The sequence below is a fragment of the Mustela erminea genome, chromosome 1 (assembly GCF_009829155.1).
Source record: "Mustela erminea isolate mMusErm1 chromosome 1, mMusErm1.Pri, whole genome shotgun sequence".
Classification (NCBI taxonomy): Eukaryota; Metazoa; Chordata; class Mammalia; order Carnivora; family Mustelidae; genus Mustela; species Mustela erminea.
Window position 1 is genome coordinate 160,288,732 of NC_045614.1, and position 25,952 is coordinate 160,314,683.

Sequence of the window (25,952 nt, forward strand, 5' to 3'; positions counted from 1 at the left end):
TATCAACCCCACGGATGCTGTCGGATGACCTTCTCATGTCCTTCGGCCACAATGTTGCCACTGTAGAAAGAATTAGCAAGTGCGTGAGGAATTGAGGACTCTAAGGGCAGGCTTCGTCTGGGTTTTTAGTCCTGCTGCAGAGAAAAGAACTAACCACAGTGTGTGAGTTCACAGCACAATACAGACAGACACGATGGGAACACAGTCAAGCACATGGCAGCCCCACCTGGCACATTCCCCAAACAAGCAACTGCACGGGGAATGCATCTCACAATTTATTCACTTTGGGCCACAGGGCCACTCGAACAGACTACGTCCACATTTTCTTAGTGCATCTTTTTTTTTTCTTTTTTAAACCATCCATTAAAATAAAAGAATTAGGTCAAATACACCATAGTTAAACAGATTTGAGATTTGTTTCAGATGTTAGACTAACACCACCATTAAATAAGTGGTCTTCATATGGCCTCTGGAAGCCAACAGTTTTTAAGGAATAAAGAAAAGCAGAAAACAAATATGAATTTGGGGCTATTTTAGGAAAAGCAAATCACAGAAAGTTCCATCAAAAGCATCTTTGCATTGTTAAACTTTTCAAACTTCCAAAATGTGATTTTTGGCCTTTATGCAAATATTTTAGAGACAGAATTATTTTTTTTTTAAAGGACACCTAATCCATTTCTCTAATGAATGATCAAGAAAGCAGGGGGTATAGGTGACTTCAGTTTCACAGGCAAATATATATGGGGTACACATTTGTATGTCTATTTTCTGATTACATCTTACTACAGGTAATGAGGGTGCTTGGTCCAGATGGGACTTGTCAGGGGCAGAATTGCCGGACGGTGTGAGAGAAGTAGGTGGCTGAGCTCTGTCACATCTTGCTGGGAGAGAATGAAAATCAGGTGCAAACAAAAGGCAGTCCTCAATCAGCTTGCTCTTTGCAACTCAGGGAGGATGAGTAAAACGAGTTCACCCCAAGAATTATTTCTAGAGAACTCCGAGGAGAAAACTGGAGCCCCTGATCTGCAGAAAGTGACAGGGAGTTTAGTTGGTGGTGGAGGACCTCCAGTGCAGTGCCCCTGGTTAGAGCAATGATTTATTTCCCACAGGAGAGGCGGGCCCAGAATTTAGCTGTCTGAATTGGAGGCACGAGAAAGCAATTTCGTCTTTGCTGCATTTGCCCCAGGAGCCCACGTCCTTAGGGTGAGGTCTATTTTCTTGATGCCGATGTCACCAGTCTCTCGGCCTGTCAATCCTCTCGTTCCTGCTGCTAGAAGAGTTTTTCCTGTTTCCCCTTCTGCCTTGGAGCTGATGGGGTAACAGAGCCTTCCCGAGAGAGAAGAGCCTGAGTTGTGGGGTCAACACACAGCAGTGAGATGAAGACACAGAAGTAAGTAAGCACCCAAGACTTGGGCCCAGAGACAGTCACCTGTGAGGACAACTGTGTGACAAAGTCCAATCCAGAGCCCTTCTAATGGGGTCAGGAGCCTGGGGGCACATACAGCATTCCTTCCAAGGAGGTGATTAGCTGGTCCTACTAAAAGAACTATCCCAGTTGGGTAGGGGGTTGGGTTCAGCCCTCCACCAGACTCTGAGGATTCTCTGTCGTCCCTGGACTTCAGAGGAGCAAGCTGGTGCTCTGGGATGTGTAGAGCAACAGATGTGGAGGTGCAGAGGGGTCACCTCAAGTCTGAGCAGGAGACCCAAGCTGCTGGCCTCTCTGGGCTTGGAGGCAGCTGGATGAAGAGGGCAGTGTCGCTCCCCCTAGCTGGTAAATCTCGTGAGGGTGGGAGGGGTCCCAAGACAATGAGTTGACTCGGATGCAGCTTTTGTCCATGTCAGGGCTGTACACGACAGGGGATGGGAGTCCCTTGACTCTTCAGGGCTTGCCTCTGGCCATACCCATGGCTTCTCCTCTGCTGCCCTGCTTGAAGGCTTGAGTCTCCCTCCAGCCCCTCACCTTCCTGGGGAAATGCGCACAGAACTGACTTGACAGAGGGGGAGTGGAGCATTTGGCAGTGGTGACTTGCTGCAGTCCCTGTATTTTCATGAAACAGCACCAAGATCGACTGCTCCCTCTCCCTCTCTTAAAGCTGGAGGCTCAGAAGACAGGGATCTGGTCTCTCCGGACCACATCTAGGTCATCATCCAAGGTTAACAAAACCTGGAACGAGAGGGTCAGAGGGATGATAGGGATGCACAGTCACAGCCGGGGTAAGCACCTACCCACACAGGCTGCCTGGAGCAATGCCCTTACCCCTTACTTGCCTTTGTGTCCTCTACAGCTTTCTGCAATGCAGCGCTCTCTACAGGTGATTATTAGGATTACATAATTCATGTATTAATTCAAATGTTTATTGGGGGTCTATGATGTGCTATTCTAAATGCCACAAGGGACAAAACTCCCAGCCCTTCTGGAGCTTACATTTGAGAGACAGCTTGAGACGTGAAGCAAATACCTGAGTACAGTATAGCATGCTAATGAGGTGAGCTAAGTATGGTGTACTGGGTAATAATATGCAATAAAAACAGTAATGGAAATTAGACTATGGAGGGGACACAAGAACTATGGGGTGAGAAAAGGTAAAAAAGTGCTAATAGGGTGGCCAGGGAAGTTATCACTTAGGGACATTTGGCTTATGATCTAGAGGAAAGGAAGTCTTATTGCATATAGAGTATTGCTACATAAGAAATGCACACCCCTCCTCCATTTTTAGTTCCCTCTGCCATCACTTCTTCACGTGGAAACTTTCACCCCACTTTTGTTTATCTCTTTTTCTCTAATGAATGTGTTCATCAGAGATAAAAGTCACGAGGAACGAGGTTTATGCGGATTGCTGAACCTCCCCAGATAACCACCAGGGGGCAGCCCCTCTCCACTCTCGAGACAGTGCAGCGTGCGCACCCCGGGGAGTGCCGGGGGCACAGGTCTCCTTCGCCCCGTTGTTTTGCTGGCTGAATCTGTGTCCAGGCACTGCGGAGTTTTAATGTGGAAAAATCTCTAAATGAGGATGAATCGATGCCAGGAGTGATCATCCAAGGTTGTTAGTATACGCACAGCTTCTGGAAAGGAGTTTTGGGCCACAAAGAATGGAGGGATTACAGGAGAGGTCTGGGGAGACTGGTGAGAAGCAGCAGAGGCCTGGGCTGCTCTCCAGAGTACGCTAGGAATTTGTAAAATATCTGTAAGATATTCAGTGAGACTGGAAGAGGAGGAGGAGTGTGAGGGCAGCACAGGGAAGAATTATCTAATGTCACCCGAATGCGAGTGAATGCCAAAGTGATTCTTGGGGCGATTCATGCCATGGGAGTTCTTTTTTTTTTTTTAATTTTATTTATTTGTCAGAGAGAGAGAGAGAGAGAGAGAGAGAGAGCGACAGCACAGTTAGACAGAATGGCAGCCAGAGGCAGAGGGAGAAGCAGGCTCCCTGCAGAGCAAGGAGCCCAATGCGGGACTCGATCCCAAGATGCTGGGATCATGACCTGAGCCGAAGGCAGCTGCTCAACCATCTGAGCCACCCAGGCATCCCATATATATAGTCATGTGAGTTCTAACAACAAATTCAGTCCGGACCAGGGGCATTTATGAAAAATCATTTTGTCACTCTGTCTTAAAATATTGGGGAGTAAAAGGAAAAGAAAAATAAAGCTCTAACTGAAGGAGAAAAAAAAATCGTCTGTATACTGAATTACAATGAGGAACTGGAAAGGGAAGTACCAGAGAAGTACAAAAGGGTAAGGAAGAGGGGGAAAAAGAAAAAACGTATGGGATGTGAAGAAAAAAGAAATTAACAAAAAGGTATTTTTAGGGGCGCCTGGGTGGCTCAGTCAGTAAAATGTCTGCCTTCTGCTCAGGTCATGATCTCAGGATCCTGGGATCCAGTCCCGAGTGGGGCTCCCTGCTCAGCAGGGGGTCTGCTTCTCCCTCTTCCTCTGCCTCTCCCCCTCCTCCATTTCTCTCTCGCTCACTCTCTTTCTCCCAAATAAATGAGCAAAATCTTTTAAAAAAAGTATATTTCTTTTAAAAAAGTATTTATCAACTCACCAAGAATGAGAAGAACAGAGCAGTGGCAGAGAGGAAGTGCCAGACGTCATGGTCATCAAAGAAATCCAGCAGGATACACTCTCGGTTCTTCTCCCGGGATTCAGCTGGGGTGCCCTGGAGGAAGATGAGACAGGATGTGGGTGAGCCTTCCCACAGCTCAACTCTTTAGAGGGCCGAACGTCCAGAAAGCTACGGAGACACTACTGGATGCCTGGCTCCAAAAGCAAGCTTCCAAAAAAACATGAATCCACACAAACACGCGGACACCATATTCACCACGGCTGCATCTGCAAGAGCCCAAGAATGGGAACAATCCAAATGGCCGGTGACTGATGAGAGAGGAGGAGCGCTGTCTCCACACAAGGGAGTGTTATTCAGCGATAAAAAGAGATGGCCACGGACACATGCGACCCCATGGATGAGTGCCTGCGCCAGACTCAAAGGCACATGCCGCATGATAAATGGGTTCAAGAAATATCCAGAAGAGGCAGAGCTAGAGAGATTAGCGGTTGCCTATGGCTAGGCGTGAGGGAGAAATGGAGCGAGCGGCTACTAATGGGCCCAGGCTGGCTTTCTGGGGTGATGGAAATGTTCTAAAGTCGATTGTGGGGGCGGAAAGTGGAGGCCCCCTCTCTGTTACTGGGTACCATCCTGGGCTCCCAGGCTTCTGCTTTCCTCTCTGCGCCACGGATTTACAACGGCCAGCAGCTGAGGTCTGCTTGTGGATGCGGGTTAGGAGAAGAACACGCACCCAACAAGGTTTTTACACGCACTAAACATCACGGGGGGGGTGGGGGTGGGATCGTCCCACGACATGTAATGAAGATCAGTTCTGCCGCGTCTCGAGGGCCACGGGAGGCACGGTCCTGACCGCGAGGACCCCATGCCATTTAGGCGTGGATGGGAAACACGATCTCTCTCAGAAAAAGCTTCCGTTTCAAAGACAGACAACCACAAGCGCGTGGAGAGAGGGAGGTAGGAAGGCCCGAGAGGCGAGACGGAGGGAGAACGTTTCCCTGGCCAAGAAAACCACCCTCTTACCTCCCAGCTGCTGAGATTCTGGAAGAAAAAGTACAGCGAGGCGGCCCACAGCAACGCTGTGGCCACGATGCAGAAGAGCGGGATCGGAAGGAGCTTCTCGGAGCTTCGAAGCTGTGGGTGGGAAGCAGATGCTGCCATGCTGGGGTCCTGCATGTGGGCGCGCCCCAGGGCTGCCGGGGTGGGGGCGGCCCCCCAGCGCCCACTCTCACCTTCATGATGATGTAAAAGGCCAGGTAGAGCAGCAGGTTACAGATGAAGATCCCCAGCATGTAGGAAGCGAAGTCCCTGGGCCGATAGACCAGTCCAAAGAGTGCGCTGGATGTAAGGAGAATGACTTTGTAGGCATCAGGGCGGTTGCGTAACTGTCTTGGCTTCTTCACTCCCCGCTTGTATTTTGGGGAGGATTAAAAAAAAAACTTGAACCTCCATAAATTATGACACCTCTTTCAGACCTGGCATTTTTGATGACTGTAAGAGTCCCATAAGTGGAGGTACCACAATCATCTTGAGGGCCTAGGCGTCCTGCAGCTTTTCATTATTCTAAAGAACACCTCAACAACTAACTGAATCCCTTCAACAGCGCGCTTTTCTTTCTTCTTCTTTTTCTTTTTTCTTTTTTCTTTTTTTTTTTTTTAAGATTAATTCATTAGACTAGATTACTGGAAGTAGAATTATCTCAAAAATTGCCTTGACACACATTATCAAATTCTTGCTCGCTGCCTATAGTTTTTATTTTTATTTTATTTTATTTTTATTTTTTAAAGATTTTATTTATTTGACAGAGAGAGATCACAAGTAGGGGAGAGGTAGGCAGAGAGAGAGAGAGGAAGCACACTCCCCGCTGAGCAGAGAGCCTGATGCAGGGCTGGATCCCAGGACCCTGGGTTCATGACCTGAGCCGAAGGCGGAGGCTTTAACCCACTGAGCCACCCAGGCGCCCTGCCTATGGCTTTTAAACCAGTACTGAAGTTTATTTTGGCTGGGGTTTAGCACTTAGCATGTTCCACATTTCTAATCAGTTACACTAAAACTCTTTATTATAAGACCCTTCCTATGTCCTTGTTTTGAAAAGCTTGTTTTTATAAATATAGACACATACACAAACATAGTTGGATTTCTATCCTCTCCACGCTGCTTCACTAATTTGTTGCTAATTTCTAATTTTGGGTCACCATGTTATTATTTTAGAATATGTCAAATTATCTGATTAGGCTAGCTTGCACTACCCAGTACAGTGGCTACATGTGGCCATTTACATCTAAATTAATGACAATTGGGGTGCCTGGGTGGCTCAGTGGGTTAAAGCCTCTGCCTTCGGCTCAGGTCATGATCCCAGAGTCCTGGGATCGAACCCCGCATCAGGCTCTCTGCTCAGCGGGGAGCCTGCCTCCCCCTCTCTCTCTGCCTGTCTCTCTGCCTACCTGTGAACTCTGTCAAATAAATAAATAAAACCTTAAAAAAATTAATTAATGACAATTAAATAAAATAGAAAATTCAGTGCCTCAGTCACCAGCCACATTTCAGGTGTTCAGTAACTATATTTGGCTGACAGCTACCGTATGGGGCAATGCCTTGTAGAACATTTATATCACTCCAGAAAGTTCTGTTGGATAAAACTGGACTAGTCACTATACTCCTCTGCCCTTTGTTCTGTTAATCTTTTGTGGAGACCTTCGGAAATTTTACGCTAAGTAGGCAAATAATTTCAGAATAAAATCTTATTAACTTAATTCTAATTTTAAGTTGAAATTTATGCATGCACTTGAGAAATAATATCTTTACAACAGCTGATCTTCTCACCTAGGGCGTGACATCTCTCTTCGTTCAATTAAGTTTTCCTTTATGTCTCCTAATAAGGTTAATTAAGTTTTCTGCAGAAAGGGTCCTCCTATCTCAAAGCTTATTCTGAAGTATTTGAAGTGTAAAGCTCTTCTTAATGGACTCTCTTTTGGTTCACTTTGTATTCCAACCAACTCTGTTCTATATAATATAGGGAATTTCCTCTTCCCGGAATTTGAATTCTTCAGTATACCAAAAACTCTTGTATACTTTTTACTCAGATTCACCCATCATCAGCATTTGCCTCTCTCTCATTTGGTTTATCTCTCTCTCATTCTGTGTGTGTCTGGGGACTTACATATATATGTACATACATCTCTTTCTATGTATACACACACACACACCATCCTTCATGACTATATAAGAGTGATTACCTTTAAGATAATATTCATATTCAGTCCTACCATGACTTACAGGACACCATGTCCTGTAATGTCCACAAGAAACTGAGGACGGAGGAACGAAGAGCACGGTAACCCCCTACCAGGCTACCCTAGTGTTGGTGTGTCATCACACCTCATTCCTCCCTGCAGGCCTCGATGCCCAAAGAGTTCCTGTGTAAGAAAAGAGAGGCCATTCACCTTGTCTTGGGAGCAGATTATGTGTTTGGTTTTGGTTACAGAGAGGCAGGGACAAGCCAGGTGATTGTCAGTACTGGGGACATGGTTATCGGTTACTCATTATCAAGCAATTGGTCCCTTTCCTCCTACCAGCACCCAGCACCCTTTCTTGCAGTCATCAGGACTGTGCAGTCTGCCCCCAAAGAGTGGTCAGGAAGAGCACCAAGCTTCAAGAATCACCCACCTCAACGTATCTCTATGTAAAGGAGGTGTAGACCTTCTCTACACCTTCACAGGTGTAGACCTTACCTGGAGGTAATCCCGGGGTGACAACATTATGGACAGATTTTTCTAGAAGCATTACCCCAAATAAGTTTTGAATTGTCATGACCAGATTCTGGCTTCCCCTGAAGAGGAATGCCTCTTCTTCCATTCCTTTCATGTCTTAAAAGGGGGCAGGGGTAGGGAGTCATCTTTCTATCAAAGGTTGCTGAACTTTCTAGCACATCAGCTAAGAACCACAAATGAAAGCAATTAAATTTACTGATTTTTTTTGGAGGGATGAATAAAATCTCTCACTTATTCACATTTTAAAGTTGAGAACATGTTGTATAAAATAGAGATAGAAAATATGTGTCTGTTATACTGTTCTATTTTGAAGGCATTTGAAGACAAAAGGCCAAGGTGATAATGAAGGGAAAGAAGAAGGAGGAGGATATTGGTGTGGTAGAAAGATTGAGACCTACAGGGAAAGAAAGAAATAGGAAAGAGACTTGTACACCCCCCACCTCGGCCCCCACACACACACAGTAAGAAAGGGAAATGTCTGCGGGGTAGCATTTATGGAGAGTTCTACAAGAATTTAAAACTATGCTTCATTTTTACATCTACTCACTTGGTCTCTATCGTCTAACTATCTGCGTAGTCTATCCATGCAGATAACAAATTTGATGTTGGTCTTGTTGAGCAAATGAATTCAGTGCATCAGTGCATTAAACTCAACTCAATGCCTGAAGAGAGGCCACTGTCAGTACACAAGGCTTCCTAGTGCCTTCTTTGCAGAAGGAAAAAGTACCTTTCTTTCAAGTCCCTGGGGCAAGCACAGTCTTACACTCACCTTAGTTTCATATTTCTTTATAAAAATGACAGCCAAGGAAAGCGAAACCACAGTTTTCTAGACATCAACGAAGAGAGAAGACTTGTCTTCCTAAGACTACTTACAAGGACCAGTTCACCAGATTCCCCACGATGAGCAACACCATTCTGTCCTGGTAAGAAAGCATCAAATGAGAGGCTGCACACATCGCTTTTCTTTTAACCTACCACCTGGGAAACATCTATTACAGCAAAACAATTGCCCGGTGGAAGAGTTTCCATGGTTCTTAAGAAAGCTGTGCAGATAGTCGGTTCCTAATCCGCCATAAGAAAGCTGTGCAGATAGTCGGTTCCTAATCCGCCATGAGAACCAATGGCAAGTCCTGGGACTGAGCAGACGAAACAGTGTCAAAGAAGATGTGGTCAGTAAACAGAACTCTTACTGATTCTCCACAGTGCTGAGGGTAGCTGGCCACCTGGGGCCCACTTCTCAGTGAGCAGTGTCTACAGCTGACTCTGTGTAGTTAAAAAGCATTAAGCCGCTGGTCTTCCCTGGCATTGTGTTACTTCATGGGCCATGGGTGGCTTGTGGGACTCACCTGGGAGGCACTGGTTTCCTACCCATTACTCTGGCTCCGCGGAGGCCCTGAAGTTCCCAGGCTCCTGATCTCTAAACACATAGCTTCAATACTAAAGACACTAGTAGTGGGAAAAATTGGAAAGGTCCATCTCAGAGGAAAATGACTTGGGTAGGGATTCATTCACAATCTGGTCCTGCACCTCAGCGTACAACTTAAAACTTTTAGGTGGTTTCTGATTATGTTTTAATTTGCATGGCCTCGTTGACTAAGAGTGGCGATGCTCTGTCTTTGTGGGTGATCCGTCCAGTTTGGAGGAAATATCTTCATTTAAAAAAAATGAATCCATCTATTAGAAAGGCTGAAACAGGGGTCCCCCCAAATGTTAGCCTGGATGTGGAACAATAGGAAGGCTCATTCACTGCTGCTGGGAATGCCCAATAGTACAGCCACTTTGGTAGACAGTTTGACAGTGTCTTAGAAAACTACATATAGTTTTGACATACGATCCAGAAACTGCCCTCCTAGGTAGTTGTCCAAAAGAATTTAAAAACCCTAAAACATAGGACCACGCAAAAACCTGCACACATTTTTTTTTTTTTTTTTTAAGTAGGCTCCATGCCCAGTGCAGAGTCCAATGTGGGGCTCAAACTCACGACCGTGAGATCAAGACCAGAGCTAAGGCAAGAGTCAGATGCTCAGCTGACTGAGCCACCCAGGCACCCCTGAGCACCAATTGTTATAGCAGCTTTATTTGTAACTGCCGAATTACAAAGTGTCACCCGGCAAGTGAATGGATACACAAAGTGTAGTAATGCATCCAGACCATGGAGTGGTATTTGGTGCTGGAAAGTAATGAGCTACCGAGCCATGGAAAGACACGGAGATATCTCAAATGCCTATTAATAAGTGAAAGAAGCTAATCTGAAAAGGCTAAAATCTGTATTATTCCAGCTATATGATGTTCAGGCAAAGGCAAGACTTTGGAGACAGTAGAAAGATCGGTGGTTTCCAGGCATCAGGGGGGAGAGGGAGTGGGAAGAACAGGTGGAGCCCAGGGGATTTTTAGGGCAGGGAAACGACTTTGTAGGATACTAACATGGTGAATCCTGTCATTACAAATTTGTCAAAACTCCAAGAATGTACACTACAGACTTGGAATGATTATGACGTGTTTGTGTAGGTTCATTGATTCTAACGAATGTACAGCTTTGGTTGGGGGTGTGGATAGTCGGGGAGGCTGTGCATGGCGGGGGGGGAAGGGATCGATGGGAAATCTCTGTATTTTTTGGCTCAATTTTTTGCGGATCCTAAAAAGCGGCTCTAAAAAAATAGTCTATTAGGGGAGAAAAAAAAGAGACAGCCTGTATCCCTTAATGTAAGCAAGCAAACAAACAAAATGTTAATTGTTCTTCCTGGCTCACAGCCAAAGCATGCTTTACTCCCCAAAGACTCACAGGTCCTACTGGATTTTTAAGTTTTCACATGAATAAAACCCTGTAGGTTTGGTGCCTACAGCTCCTGCCCAAGCTCTAGATGCCTCAAATATTCTCATATTGCTCTATGTAAACATCCTGGGATCAGATACTCTTAGCAAGTACTTAGGGAACTCTGGTGTGCCAGGCCCCAACAGCAGCACCAGTTGCTTCTGTAAAGGTCCCCCTTGACTCAGGGGACATACGTGGCCTTCCTAAGGTCCCTGGCCTGCCAGCCAAGATAGAGCTGGGACCAGGGCGCCCATCCCTCTGCTCTGTGGAGCAATGTATAATATACTGAAAACAATGGTGAATGTTTAGGACTTGTGTTTCAGCCACTAATGAATAAGCACAATTTTGAAAGAATATTCTTGCCCACTGTAAAAAAGTCAAACAAGGTATAATGAAAGCAACTGGAGAGATAGGTGCCCGGGTTTGCTTAGGACAGGCTTGCTTCGTGCCTGCTGTTGGGTACAATTATGGAGCGAGTGCCTCTTCCCTTTCCCCAAGTGAAATAATCATATTTCTTCGGGTGATTTTATACACGGATGCCCTGCCTTGATCCTTCCCCACAGCAATTGTCACTGTTTAGTAGTTTTCTATGTATACACATATGTTCTCTTTATACACTAGCAGCGTTTCATGTATAAAAATAGATCTATCCCAGCTTGCTTTCCCATGAGCGAGAAGAGAAAGTAACACGCTTCTTCCCCCTAACTGGACCTCCGCCACCCTGGGCCATCTGGCTCTCTCGACTTAGAGAACCTGAGCGTCTGCCCCGAGCCTGCCCCTCCTCCTGTTCCCGCACTCCCTGGGAGAAGGCCAAGGCACACAGGATGCGCACGTACCATGTACAGTGGCCGGCTACACTGGTGGACAAAGTCCGTGTAGAACACCATCGCGGCCCGTCGGAAAATCCCCAAGTCTGCCGATGACACAATCGCATGGGAAGGCTGAGTCAGAGGTCATACAAGATACTCCCCAATGGCCCAGGCTTTGAGGGCCAAGATGATGTCGCCTTCACTTTATGCTTTGCACACCGAATAGGTCAGCAATATATGTTGGCCTTAAAAAACAGTGCCTGCGGCCCCCAGGCTGTCCCGGGAGGCAAGCAAGATCCAGGCATCACCCTGCAGGGAGGCAAGTGAGGGGGACACAGTAACAAGCGCTCACCAGTAATGTGGGTGGCTGGCCAGCCCTTCCACGGGCCCCTGGGCTAAGGTTCCCTTTGTTTACAGTTCACCCCAGTGCTGGTTCCTCCAGAGCAGAGATGTGATGGGACCCCTCAAGCTACCTTAAAACAACTGCTCAATCTAGAGGATGGGGAATCTTCGCTTGCAAAAATTCTAATCTGTGTTTCTCCATGTGGTTCTAAGTCAGTAAGAACTGAACTTCCTGCCATTTATGAAGCATGTTCGGAAAGCCTAAACTTGTCAGGAAGCTGGAATCAGAGGGTTGTAAGTTAAGAAGGCGAAAAACAGACAGGAAAGGAAGCCTTAAATACCGTCCTTCAAAAGCATAGGAGGAAACACAGCAAGTGTAGGTGTTATGATTGTCATAGGAACTGAGTGAGGGTCACAGGTAGAGCAGTCTTTCTGCGCGCCGTCTACCCCTCAGATTTCACAGGAAGGCTGGGGTCTGCTCAAAGCCAGCATTTCTGCGAGGGGGGACCCCAGCTCTGTTGTGAACGCTGTTCCCCTTCATGTCAAACCCTGGGGTCAGTGGAACCAGACTTCTCTAGACTGCCTATACTGAGGGATGATAGCCCAGAAGAGGCAGGGGGCAGGCTGGGTTGGGGTGCATCTCTGACCCCTTCCCCCCTCTCTCTCCCCTCCTCCCACTGATCGTGCTCAGCCTGGGAGGGGGTTCTGGGGAGCAGAGCTGGCAGGACAGCCCTGCCAGTCGCTTTGTTAAGAAAACAACCAAGAACCCTGGGAAGGGTGGCTGAACGTTACCTGTATCAGACCCGTCTGAATCAGTGGAAAGCAGAGAAGAAATGAGAGAAGAAAATGGTATAAGAAGGTAGCCAAACAGGTAAACTACTGGTCATTTTATTTTTCCTCTCAAAGCGATGACTCTCATTTTATTTTCCAATTAAAAAAACAATGTTTTCTCATCGTAGAGAACACAGAATCTTTCTGCCTGGCTCAAACATTCCCAAGTCTACTATTCCTTAGAGGGAAGCAGACGTCTGTCTCTCCCCATCTCCTTCGGGCACTGCTTGCAATGTGCTGTCCGTCCTTTCTCATGAGCAAACCCCTGGCTCTGAAGCATAGTCAGGATCTGGGCAAGGAGTTCTCTGGTTTTCTGTCTCCTTAGGAATGCTGTGCCCCATCCCTGCTGCCTTTCCCGTGTCCACATTCATTTTCAGGTAGGGCCTGAGGGCCACAGAGAAGGGTGTAAGTCATTCTAGAAATCAGAGGCAGCTTATACAATGGGCAGTAAGGCTGGTGTTGGCTGAGCCACGGTCCACTAGCCCAACTTCCTGTCTTTGGACTAAATATAGTTGCGACCATTGTCACCACAGAATGGCACATTTTCCTTTAGACATGAAATCTGTGATCACTTGAGGAAGACTCCCTGAGTAGAGAAATTGAACATCTCAGTGATGCTATGCACTGGCTGTCCTCCATTGACCTTGGCCACACCTGTGTCCCACACCGTGCCCCCCGGGGAGGCTGACTGCAGACCCCATAAGTGGCTTTGCTCCCTCTCCATGGATTTGGATAGCGGGGAAACCCCAGCAGGAGATTGGAGGGGCTCAGGGAAGAGAGTGAGCTCGGAGTGTACATCCACCTGGCACCTTCACTGGGAGGATGCCTCAGACTGGCCCATGTCTGTCATCTAAAGGTCACTGCTCCTTTCAGAGTGACTTCCTCTTCTTCCACATTTTGGCAACCACTCCCTCCCTGTCCTTTGGGCTTCCTTGCTCCTGACTCCAGGTTGCCAGGCTACCCCATTCGCTCTCCTCTACCTCGACCTTGTCTAAGGAAGGGTCCCTTTGTGATCAAATCCTCCATCTTCATGTGTGACATCTTGTTCCTGTTGAGACGCTCCAGACGATGACATGGCCATAACATAATACATTAAATTTCTCCTTTTTAAGAAGGTAAACTAATATAGTAAGGCAAAATTGCATAGGGCAAAAGTAATATAAATATACTAATAGCTCTCTTATGTATTATTAATGAACCCTCCTGTCACAAATATCTGAATTCAAATTTGTTTTTCCAGTTCTGGGAGAACCTGGGAGAAGCCAGATCAAGAGTGCTTCAAATTATTTTCCTTTTCAAAGTTGACTTTGCATGACTTCACTCACCTGTGAGTCTGGAGGTTGGGACATGACCAGAGCCCAAACCAAGTGCTCTCTACAACCACTTAGCGATGCTTCCACTGGGCAACTTGAAGATACATTGGCTATGTTAACGCCAAAGGCAAATCTACTGACTGAGCCCAAGGAGAAAACTACACTGCTGAAATTGTTTTATTCAGCTTTCTAATCATAAGCTACTTGTTTATGTGAATCACTCTAAGACCTGGCCATATTTTAAAGGTCCTCGATCCGAAGTAAGTGAGGGGTCTGCTGGATGAAGGAGTTAGTCCTTCTCCTTCTGGACCACATTCTGAATTCCAGAGCCCAGAGTTCTCTACCCAGATGGACTTGAGCTCACTCAGAGCCTGCATAGCCGCCTTCACCCGTCGATCTTCCTGAGGGCATTGGGTGCTGTTAGAGTGAGCACCTCTAGGGGCAAGGAGTGACCAACTGGATGTTGGGCAAGAATGTCGATGTGCACACCTGTGAGACTGCTTAAGATGCAGGACAGAGCCAGAGTGGAAAGAAAAGATGGATAGGGGCCGGAGACCAGCTCTCCTAATCAGCTGTGTTCTCGAGTGTTCTTGGGGAGCTGACAATTTTAAATTTGAGCCTGGACCTTCTAGGTTGTAATGAAGGCATATTATATTCATCAGTTTGTTGGTCTCTCTCTCTCCCTTTCTACCTCTCTTTCTTCCTTCCTTCCTTCCTTCCTTTCATGCATTTAATAGGTTCTTCTTCTTCTTTTTTTTTTAGCCTGCTTTAGAACTTCAAAATTTTTACACACATGATTATGTGGACTTTTATTCACAGTCTTGCTTTGGGCTCTGCAAATATTAGGGATGGGCCTGTGTTTATATGTAATTAGTTTTCTTGAAAGAGATAAAAGAATATTTAAGTCTGACTTCCTGGCCCTTCAAAGGACTGGGGAAATGTAATTCTCTACAATGACTCAAATCTGTTCCCACATATAACGAGTGATGGCCCCAGATCAGAAACTGATTTCCATGGAGCAGTCAGTGCTCGACGGTGATACGTGTGCATTGTTGTGGGGGAGTTCAGCCGGTGTCCTGCCTGTTAAGAATGGTAAGTCTCAAAATATTCGTTCCAGTCCCAGAATTTGAAAACAATATAGAATTCATTCTCGATAACCATTTAGCCTGCTCAGAGAAATGCTCCTTTTAAATGCTACAGACAGAAAAGGATTTCTCTAGGTGGAACAAGTGGCGCGGTGGGTGCACCATTCTTCAAACACACTTTCAGAGCTCCGTGAGTTATAAAGCACTGGGACTTGGAGCTGGAGGTCTGCCTCAGTCTGAGGTAGGGCAAGCTTAGTTCTCGGTTGAAAAGAGAACTAGTGGCAATAGCTCACGGTGACCCAATACAGGAGAAGTTACTAAACACAGAATTCAGAGACCGTATTCATGATGACCCCCAACACTTCCATTTAGGGTAAGCAAAGACAATGTTGTCTTGGGGTACGTTCATCGGTGTGTTCAGTATAGGGTAACAGGTGACTCACCTATCTTGAAACGACCCATGTAGTAGATCTGGGTGCTGAGGGCCAGGGACACCAGGATATGGATTGCAGAGAAGATGACCCAGAACCACAGGTCATTTTTTCCAAACACCTATGAGTAAAGATGCAAGTTACTTTCATCAGGGCTGTTCCCCACAGAACTCATGAAAATCATTCTGTCATGTATGCACACGGAGACAGACCCCAGACGTGCATGCATTGTGGTGTCTCTCCCCTGCCCCTAACTTCTGTGAGCTCACAGGTACCTTACTGCACCAAAACGAATGGCTACCTGTGACAATGGGAGAGGGAAGAAATGGGGGAGACACCGAACAGCAACAATGAAAGGGCAACAGGTGTAGAGTTGGGGGCCAATACCCTTCAAATAACTGCACCCAACCCACACATGTCCCTGCACATTCCATGAGTGGTGTCCACTCAGTCTCTGTCCGATCAGCTTGTCCATCTCTACACCGATCTCACGTGAGTCAAGTCCCAGCTTGACGGCGAAACTCTACAGGGCTAGCTTTACAGGTGCCTCTTACATTATTAGAGATAACTAGCTTGCTATGTCAGTAAAATACCATGAATTGACCCCCGATGGCCGCCTATCAGGAACCAAGGATTGCAATTCATTCAAACCTGTTCTCCTGAGGTCAAGCAAGCAAACAATGGACAACCTCCCAAGGGAGCATCCCCTTGGAAAGCAGGGCTGAAGGTGCTGGGGGCAGGGAGGTGGGCACGCACCACTCCGAGGACAGTGAGCGTGATGACCGCCGCGAAGGAGGCGTAGGCGGCGTAGGCGCTGGCATTGATGTCTGGGTGGCGGGTCTGGTACAGCTTCAGCATGCAGAGGCCGGCAATCATGTACATGAAGGAGGTGTCTGAGGGCACACAGGAGGAGTGGAAACAGTCAGGACCCAGTGGGCCACAGACAGATCCTCTCTCTGGAGCCTGGGAACCCCCTGCCCTCAGGCCCTGGAGTATTTGTCGCCCTCAGACTATGTGGAGACCTCCAACGGGACAGCCTCTGCCCCCACGTTCTCTAGCCAGACCCCACACATCCCATTTCTAAAGCCCTCCGAGGCTGTTCCTACTTCATGGAAGCAAAGCATCCGATGACCGGTAAATAACCGACTATCCCTACTTGTGGAGGAATTTGTGTTTAAATGTTGCTGTTTAGCAGTTGTAACAGGAGCCCATACTGGTGACAATTAAGGAGAGGAGACAATAAAAAGCATCCTAGGTGGACTGGTAGGTCCTTATCAGCACCCTGAAATAGAACCGTGTTGATCACTGCTCAAACCCAGCTTTACAGCCAAGGGATGGAAAACAGCTAGAAATGAAATGTGGCATAGCTGCATGAGAAGTATGGAAATACAAATTCAAACAACAAGGCAATGTCCCATATTACTCAAGAATGTAGCGAAACATTTAAATGTCGGACAATAACACGTTCATGCTGATGTAGGGGAATCGGAACTCTCAGGCAGCTAGTGGAAGCAGGAATTAATACTCTGCAGAAACTGAGTATTTTGGCAATGGAAGATGCATAAGCCAGGTGACTCCAAAATTCTACGTCTAAGTGTCCCAGGGAACCTCTCCCACGTGTCCCACAAAGAGAACTATGTAAGGGTATTCACTGGACACTGTGTGCAACGTCTGGATGGTGCCCCATAAATGCAGTGCTCATATTTTTATTACAGAAGATGACAGTCCTTAAAAATGAGTGAACTGGATGTCCTTGATTCAATATTGGTAAATGTTGAAAACATATCATTGGGTGAAAAAAAAGTTACAGAACAGAGTGTGATAACTAAATATTAATTTACTACAAATGTAGTAGAATTATAAAAACAAACTGGACTGATAAATATCAAATTAGTCATAGCTGTTGCCTCTGGGGAAGGGTGGAATAAATTTGGAAAGCAGTTCAAGGAACCTCAAACTTTATCACGGCGTTTTATTTCTTAAAAAGTAGATTCAAGGCAAATATTTTTAAAATGTTGGCATTTGTTCTGAGTGGTGACTGATAGGGTTCTCTACAGTTTTTTTCTATTAAAAATGTTTCTAACTAAAGAAAATTAAATGTGACAGAATTTCTGTGGTGTTCTGGATTCACAGACAGAGGCTAGAACACAAACATAAAAATGACTACTTTTTAAAATCCCTAACCTTGAGTGTGGGGGTCACTGTTAATTGCCTACTACTAGCATCAGTTCTTCCCCGCCTCCTTTCTGACAGCATATCAGTACTAACTCAGATATCTTCCCCATTTGCAATTCAGAAATTCATGCCTCTCCTATTTATTTCAGCAAAGCTAACTCCAACTCCTGGTTCTACCAATGGGTCTCTTGGTCTAAAGGTAGTGCCCTGCCGTTGCCACCATGATCAGTGTACCAACCCATGCTTGAGCTAACCGTGGGCTTGTGACTATTTAAACTACTGAGGTATGGAAGAATGTCATCTGGGGGTTTTTGGCAAAGAAATTTCCTTGCTTTTAAATGAAGGCTTCTGGAAACCAGCTTGTTGCATCCACCAAACATCATGAAGTAGAGATGTGAAGCCAGGACTTGCTGTAGCTATTTTTGCCATCATGAGTTTCCTGAAAGCTTGAGGATAAAATCGGGTACAGGCCAAGCTCAGCCCAAGGCCTTGCAGAGAACTGGAGCCACAGCCACCTGATGAATCCATCGCAAGCCTTTCCCACCTTTGCACTTGCAGAAGGTGAGCTGATAATTGTCCTTATTATTTAATCCAGTTGAATTGGGCTTTCTATTATTTTCAACCCAAAGCAGTCTAATTGCTAAGCTAAGCCAAATTATACTAAGGGAAAATTCCTGATGTTTATTGGTGGATTCTATCTGCCCATTGCTCATCTGCAGATCTAACCATGGGATTATCATTGAATGTTGAGCCTTTTGTAGTCTGAAAGGTGGTCAGAGAGAAAAGATGGCATGACCCATGAAAACCATGTCCTGTGAGGAGGTGCCCTCAAATCACTTTAGCTCACATAAAATATCATTCAATTCTTGCTTACATTTGGGAAGGGTCCCAGAACAGGACTCCTATAACTCAAATCTGTGTGGTTGATGGAAATTCTAATTACCGAATTGGAAGTTGGAGTAATTAGGGCAGACGTGGTAACAAGCACTGAGCACTCCTTCCATCATCAATGCAATACCCATTGCATAGAAAACACCAAAGTGTTTAGGAATCCCATATTCCTGAAAGAGGAGAGAGCATGGTCAGTGGAAAGACACCAACTGGTGATATAGCCATACAATCTGGAAACCCAAGCTTCTGGCCTCCTGTTATTCTTTTCCTGTAATCCAACACCACACAATCCAGCCATATGTCCCTCCCCTTTGCAGATACAGTTCAGAACCATGACCGTTCCTAGCTCCCACATCTGATTTGGCTGCCCTCTCCTCACCATGGCAAAGATGTCCTTGGCTTCCAGGGCTCTGCGATGGAGAATGTCCCTGCGCAAGACTATCAGCAAGAAGAGGAAGCCCAGAAGCACATGGCCCAGGTTGCTGAGAATGTTGTTGAAGGCACTAAGGGATAAGAGGGAAACCATGAGAGAGTCCAGGCGATCCAAGAGATTTGGAGAATGAATGCACACATGAACGAGTGTGTGAGCCCTTAATCTCCCACGTTTTCTGCCCAGCCTTCTCATCAGATTTCACGACTGGCAAATCATCAGAGATCATCTTTAGCCTTACTCCTTTATTTTAGGATGCCTAGCCTGTGATAATGTGTCTGTCGGTTTCTGCCCTGGATGTCTGATTGGCTTCCCTGATACCCACTCAGTCCTCTTTTATCCCGAGGACTGGCATGGAATGGATCTTGGGAAACAGCTGCTTCAGGGATGGGCAGCTTGGCCGAGGGTCTCAGCTGCGCTGTGCGAGGGAATTCTCACAGCTGGACCCATGCTGTGTGTGTCAATATTCAGCTCTCTAATGGTGAAGTGTCAGCTGGTCATAGCCAGCTGCTTTATTTCAGGAAACTGAGGCTGGTTTAATTCTGGAACAAGGAGTCTGGCTCCCAGCTGCCAGACGAATGCTCTTTCCACTTCCCCATGTTCTGGAGGGCAGAGCATGGCCTTGGAGGCAGCAGGCCTGGGTTTGAGTCCTGACATCACTGACAGGTGAAGAACCTCCCGCAAGGCCTTATCTTTCTAAGCCTTAGCATCTTCATCTGAAAGTGGGAGTAATGATAATCCTATGCAGTTTATGAGGTTGTTCAGTGGATTAATGTACGAGGAACTCATGTGCCTGGATGAGTGTCGTTACATCTAGGACCTGATCTTTTCGAAACATCCCTGCCCTCTTCTTAGCTGGTTATTCTTAGGACTCTCTCCTGAGGCCCCTATACGGGAATGAGAGGAGCACATCTGGTCTCAAAACTTCTAGATTTCATCCCTCTTAACCTCAACTGGGGTAGTTTTCCATGGTTGTTTTTAGTATTTTAAAAAACTGACATTTCATCATCTAGAAAGGCATCTCTAAGTGCCTCACGCGCAACCAGAGGGCAGGGCTCACCTCAGGACGCCCAGGGGGTGAGCACAGAGGAAGTTGTAGTAGCAGATGTCCTGATTGCCAGTGACATTCGCCACCTGCAACATCAAGAGTGAGAAGAGGAGATGCAGCGTTTCTCCATCTGCTGAGCCCAGCCTGAGGTCACAAAAGGCGGGCCCTGCTCACAGGGATTTACCATGGAAGCAGTGTTCCTTCTCAGCAGGGGATGGGTCGTGGTTTGCCCTCCTCACACAGCACAGGGTTATTAGGACCGTCATGCTATGTTCTATTTTCTAGATGCGTGTTGGGAGGGTACAGAGCTGTCCCATCCTGTGCGCAGAAGTGATAACCACAGGGCAAGGCGACGTGAGGGGGGATGTGTTCAGTTTTCTGTCTTTATCACCATCTCTAACGTTAAGAACCTTCCCAGACCATAGCACAGCTCTATCTTCAGATAGGGCCCTGGAGATTAGAAGCAGTGGTGCCCAAACCTCATAAGAGTCCTCATCCTTATTGCATTATTAGGTAGGGAATTGGCTAAATACTATTAGACCATTGGCTTTCAAACTTGGCTGTACACTAGACTCACTGGGGGTTTAATCAATACGGGTGCCTGTTCTATTCTCAGAGACTTGGATCTAATTTGGTATAGGGTAGAGCCTGGACATCAGGATTTAAAATCTCCCCAGGTGATTTTGATGCACAGCTGTTTGGGAGACACTGTATTAGAAACACTGTCAGCCTTATCCTTTCAAAGCAGGATTTCTATGTGTAATAAAGGCTGGAGAAGGTCATTATGGGATCTGGATCCTAAGGTTCTATGAACTATGAGGAGGATTCTCAAGCTGCTTTAATTACTATCTTTGTTTATTTGTTTTTACTTAATTTTTGTTCTTATTTTATATTTTCTAAATTTGAATATCTTACTAGTTTTGTAAAGTTGTTTTTAGTTTTATAAGAGGGCGCAGGCTAAATTACACACCGGGTTTCTTTGTTTTGGTCTGGAACTTATTTACTCTATTCATTACCCCTTGACAATCAGAAGTTCAGCCTGGTAAATGACAGATATAGTTGCTAGATATTATGACTGAAAGAGCATCAAGGGATACCTTTAATTTGGGTGACAAAATAATACAAGAGGTCTCAAGCCCTTCTGTGATAAACAGTTGGGAACTAGATATAAAGGTCCATCAAAGATGAAGCAATGGACAGGTCCAGTTGGAACTGAAATGGGAAATTCACACTTGAACTGAGCTCAAGTGATAGATACCTTTCTCTGTAAGTCATAGCAAAGATCTCTCCCTGCGGTATGAAACTGGGATTCTGGCATCTGGGCAGCACTTACTGTCTGGTAGGTGATGACCAGCTGGATCACAGGCAGCGCATAAAACACAGCAATGGTGATGATGTTCCTAAACAGGCAGAAAGAACCGGAAATAGTTGTTTCCAAATTAACAATGAATCTTTGCCGAATTTTTTTAAAAAAAAGAATCCTTCCACCTCATAACTCCTTAGTTCACTTGTAAACATAGTTAGAAACTGATTATAGAGCTCCTGTCTCTGCAGCATCCCGCTACTATAATCACTGGTAAAACTATAAATAACACTTGCTTCTGCTTTACCCAAATTATGGATGAGGGCCTCTTCCTTTAGAATGCTGTCTGATTAAAAGTGATCAGAGTGTAAGTAATGGGAGATGGAGTATATGAAGGGATATGGCTCTCTAAGATACCTTAGTTCCAAAATGATGATCCCACTATGAAATTCCGTGGGGCCCCCACTGCCCCTGCTTCCCTGGGATATCTGTACCTAAGTAAAATGGCAGCCCTCCAGAGAAAAGTATGGAAGAGCTGTCACAGCGTCAGCTTGGGATTTCTGAGCGGGGGTCAGTGGTACGAGGGTGTCACCTTCCAGGCAGCTCAGCCTCTCAGTTTGGAGAGAAGCTGCATCTAGGTGCTTGACCACCACAGGTCTGTTTATCACCTCTTGGGGTACCATCTCCTTTCTGGGTGGTTTCCAGCTACTCTGAGAAGCTGTAGATCTCTAGTCCCGGGAATCACTGGCTCTTCTAAGAGCCAGGCAGGGTGAGAAGACAGAATACATACTGAGAACATAAAGGCTCCAGTGTAGTGTCTCTCATGGAAGATAGTGACATGTTATTGTTATGTTGTCTTTCTGGAAATGGGAGTTGGTGTGCTCCCTAAACAAAAGGGTTTCTACTACCATTCTCATTTTTCCTTTTTTTTTTTTTCAAGATTTTATTTTTGTCAGAGAGAGAGTGAGTGCACAAGCAGGTGGGGCGGGAGAGGGAGAAGCAGGCTTTTCGCCAAGCAGGGAGCCAGATGCGGGACTCAATCCCAGGACCCAGAGACCGTGACCCAAGCTGAAGGCAGACGCTTAACTGACTGAGCCACCTAGGTGCCCCAACTTTGTATGTCTTTAATTTAGGACTGGTTGCCTTTTATTGTTATTTTTGTTTTTCTTATAGAATGTGGCATGAATTCTCAAAACATCTATACTTTTGCTTCATTAAGTGGAAACTGGTACCATAAGTGATTGTGGCTTTTACTAAGAAAACTGCCATTTTACTCAGGGAACCATGGTCCCAATAGTCATCTACTCACCAAAAATAAATCTTATATTTTTTGCTGACAATTCTCCGGTCCTTCCTGGACAGATCTGACAGGTAAAGGAACATCTAGGGTATCAAATAAAAAGAGAGTGCACAACTGTACGTGGCAAAGATACATAGGAGAGCTTTACAAAATTTCAATCCAATCCCTCACTAGGGATTAAAATGATTTAATAAAACTTTTCTTTCAATTTTTCCCTCCACAGCACCTCAATAAAAATCCTAGCATTTTCTCTGAAATAGTAAGAATTGGCTGATGTGGAAAATGTATTGGGAGTCTCAGATGCTTCATATATCTCAGGAATGGGTTTTCAGTTTTCAGAGATGTCCACTGTGTGATTCCTGAATGACAGGATTGAAATTAGACAACCTGCTTTCATCTCCTTTACTGGCTACAACGCAATATAATAAATATACGCCGGAAAGAAATGAGCTTTATTCCTGGAGGACGATATGTGCAAAACCAGGGAGTTTCCCCGGGTATACCCCTCAGTGAATCTCTACTTCCATCTGCTGGAACTCTTCTGCCCTTCTGGTCCTCAGTCAGCCACTTCAGACCCTGAGTGGTGTTGTTTAAAGTTTTATTTACTCAAGTAATCTCTACACCCAACGCGGGGCTTGAACTTACAACCCAGAGATCAAGAGTCCCATGCCCTTCCGACTGAGCCAGCCTGGTGCCCCCAGACCCTGAAGACCGGGAACAGATTGCGGTGTTCTAAATGCTCTCACTTCCTTCTTCCAGAAAGAGATGCTAATTAGCCGAGTATTGCTTTTAGTCTCTATTTGTGTTTTATCTCAAAAGCCCTCATGGAAGTTTGGTTTTCCCTTGCAAGGAAAAGAGAGGAAACGGAGTTTTGCTGAAGGTGTGTTTGTTGAACTTTCTTTCCGCCCTCACCCAGAGTTTGGTCAGGCAGAGGTACCTTGGTCCGGATAACATTCTTGTCACTCTCAATGTCTGGCATGGTGTCGAAGTCACTCTCCTCCACAGAGCTGTCTGTGTCTGACTGGCACGTCTGCCCACCATCGGAGGAGGACATCTGCCTGCCAGGACTGGAGCTTGACTCCTCTGAAACAGAGAAAACTCAGCTGCCTTCCAGAGTGAGTACCATGGAGCCCATTCCTCTCTGCAAAAAGGCACAGTGCTGACTCATTCTTGAAAATGTTGTGTTGAAAAATGAACTCCTTCCCCACAACACATGTTCTTTCTCTTAATTCCTTCTCAGTGGACTTCTAATTTTCCTCTTCTCCTATTTTTTTATATTTACATTGTCTATTTCTAGGGCCAAATACATATTAAGAACATAAAGGCATTTGCTCTGATAAGGTATTTGGATGCAAAAAATAAGATGATGTTTATATATCATGTTTCATATTTTAAAATAGGAACATAAATATATAAACATGTACATGCACGGTTCTGTAGGGCATCTTCCTCATGTCCGTGTAAGCACACACATATCCAGGGGCTATATATTGCTCATGGATAAAGTATGTGTACACCGAGACCCCCCACATGCTGCATCTATGATTACAGCATGAGAACACCACTCTCAGGAAGAAGAATCCTTGTGTTCTTGTGAATGTTTCCCAGAGCAGATGGGAATTTGTGCAGCTCGATGAGTCCATGAGCAGAGCCTACCTTCCACTTTATTTCTTTGGTTCAGAGAATTAGACACACACACACACACTCCCCTGTTCTCGCAGAGCCAGAAATAAGTAGCCTGCACGAAACCCACATGCTTCTCCAAGCTTCAGCACACGGAACAGAGTAAAGACTCTCAGCCCCTTTGCCCTGACATTTTAAATGAATCATTCATAGACCCACAGGAATTCTGTCTCTTTCAGGCCATGCAATGAACACTGGAGGGTTGCCATGTGAATGACTAGGTTCAGTTATGAAGTTAGCCAGAAAGAGCAATTGTTTGCCTACGGCCATGTTCACCTGCAGCAGAGCCTTAGTCTTCTGATCGCCCTCACTCCACTGAAATCTGAGAATGAAACAGCTCGTCAATTGATGTCGGGCTCCCTGACTTGACTCTGACACACTGTTCATGCACTAAACTCAGGCTGGGTCTGAAAGCATCCTCACGGGGATCTTGGGGGTTGATGGCAGCAGCCACGGTAGGGAATTCTGCTCACGTGTGGCTGGCACAGAAGAACAGAACTGGAGAGAGTTAGAGCTGGAAGGAGCCTTCCAGATCATCCAACCGGCACATCTTATAAAGAAAAGACAACCTTACAGGATGACCGCATCACACACTCTCACAGTCAGTAGTGGCTGGAGGGCCCTTTATATCCTATTCTCTGGAGAATTAGGAAATACTTCAACGAATGAACTCATTGTAGGAAATACCTATGGCCCCATAATTGCTTCCTTCAGGGGTGCCGGCAGCAATGGGATGGGACGCCACCATGTTTTCAGAGCCTGTTGGAAAGAAACACAGAGAGGCCAACACTTAACGTCCAGTTGCCAAAACAAAACAACACAACTCTAAGTAGTCTGAATAATCAGATCACAACATTTTGAACTTGATTTTCTTTTTACTCGAATATAAGACTCACTGAACTTGACCTGTGGGCCAAATCTAGCCCACCACCTGTTTTCGCCTTCCTCTTTTTTTTTTTAGACTTTTATTTGCTTTTTCAGTTTTTTTCTTATTTTTACCTCTTTTTGAATAATTTCCATTCTTTTATATGTATATATATACATACATGTATGTATATATATATATACTCACACATATATGTGTATGTATATGTATATGTATATAGATATAGTTTGATTTCTTTCGTTCTATTTTATTTTTCTTTCTTTTTTTTTTTTTTAAAGATTTTTTTTATTTATTTGACAGAGAGAAATCACAAGTAGACGGAGAGGCAGGCAGAGAGAGAGAGGGAAGCAGGCTCCCTGCTGAGCAGAGAGCCCGATGCGGAACTTGATCCCAGGACCCTGAGATCATGACCTGAGCCGAAGGAAGCGGCTTAATCCACTGAGCCACCCAGGCGCCCCTCTTTCTTTTTCTTTTTTTTAAAATTAACATATATTATTAGCCCCAGGGGTACAGGTCTTGTTTTTGTCTGCCTCTTGAAGTAGGAATGGTTTTAAAATTTTTAAATGGTTGGGGAATTAAATCAAAAGAAGAGTTCATGACAGGTAAAAATTATATGAAATTCAAATTCCAGTGTTCATATATGAAGTTCTATGGAAATAAAGCCACGGTCATTTGGGTTCGTCTATGGCTGCCTTTGGCTATAGCAGCAGAGTTGAGAAATGGCGAGAGAGACGTCTGACATGATTTGCTCTTTGACACTTTACAGGGAAAAAAATCCCT

General features: G+C 45.5%; 1 protein-coding gene across 9 annotated transcripts in view; it reads right to left on the reverse strand.

Annotated features, from left to right (window-relative positions):
- Nucleotides 1-261: 261 nt before the first annotated feature.
- Nucleotides 262-25,952, reverse strand: part of SIDT1 (SID1 transmembrane family member 1) — a 101,075-nt gene continuing 75,384 nt past the window's right edge. For 5 of the 9 annotated variants that reach the window (XM_032348653.1, XM_032348602.1, XM_032348631.1 and 2 more), the window contains 16 exons: nucleotides 24,974-25,045; nucleotides 23,541-23,686; nucleotides 22,613-22,686; nucleotides 21,334-21,400; nucleotides 20,013-20,086; nucleotides 18,902-19,025; nucleotides 18,575-18,692; nucleotides 16,213-16,349; nucleotides 15,469-15,577; nucleotides 12,589-12,603; nucleotides 11,482-11,558; nucleotides 8,707-8,753; nucleotides 5,296-5,401; nucleotides 5,087-5,197; nucleotides 4,046-4,159; nucleotides 262-2,164 (listed from right to left, as the gene is read on the reverse strand). In XM_032348653.1, the coding sequence (XP_032204544.1) occupies nucleotides 2,102-2,164; nucleotides 4,046-4,159; nucleotides 5,087-5,197; nucleotides 5,296-5,401; nucleotides 8,707-8,753; nucleotides 11,482-11,558; nucleotides 12,589-12,603; nucleotides 15,469-15,577; nucleotides 16,213-16,349; nucleotides 18,575-18,692; nucleotides 18,902-19,025; nucleotides 20,013-20,086; nucleotides 21,334-21,400; nucleotides 22,613-22,686; nucleotides 23,541-23,686; nucleotides 24,974-25,045 (1,454 nt within the window). In that variant the 3' untranslated portion in view covers nucleotides 262-2,101. Of the gene's footprint in view, nucleotides 2,165-4,045; nucleotides 4,160-5,086; nucleotides 5,198-5,295; nucleotides 5,402-8,706; nucleotides 8,754-11,481; nucleotides 11,559-12,588; nucleotides 12,604-15,468; nucleotides 15,578-16,212; nucleotides 16,350-18,574; nucleotides 18,693-18,901; nucleotides 19,026-20,012; nucleotides 20,087-21,333; nucleotides 21,401-22,612; nucleotides 22,687-23,540; nucleotides 23,687-24,973; nucleotides 25,046-25,952 lie in introns of those variants that run through there. The other 4 variants (XM_032348621.1, XM_032348642.1, XM_032348663.1 and 1 more) reach the window with 3 other exon arrangements.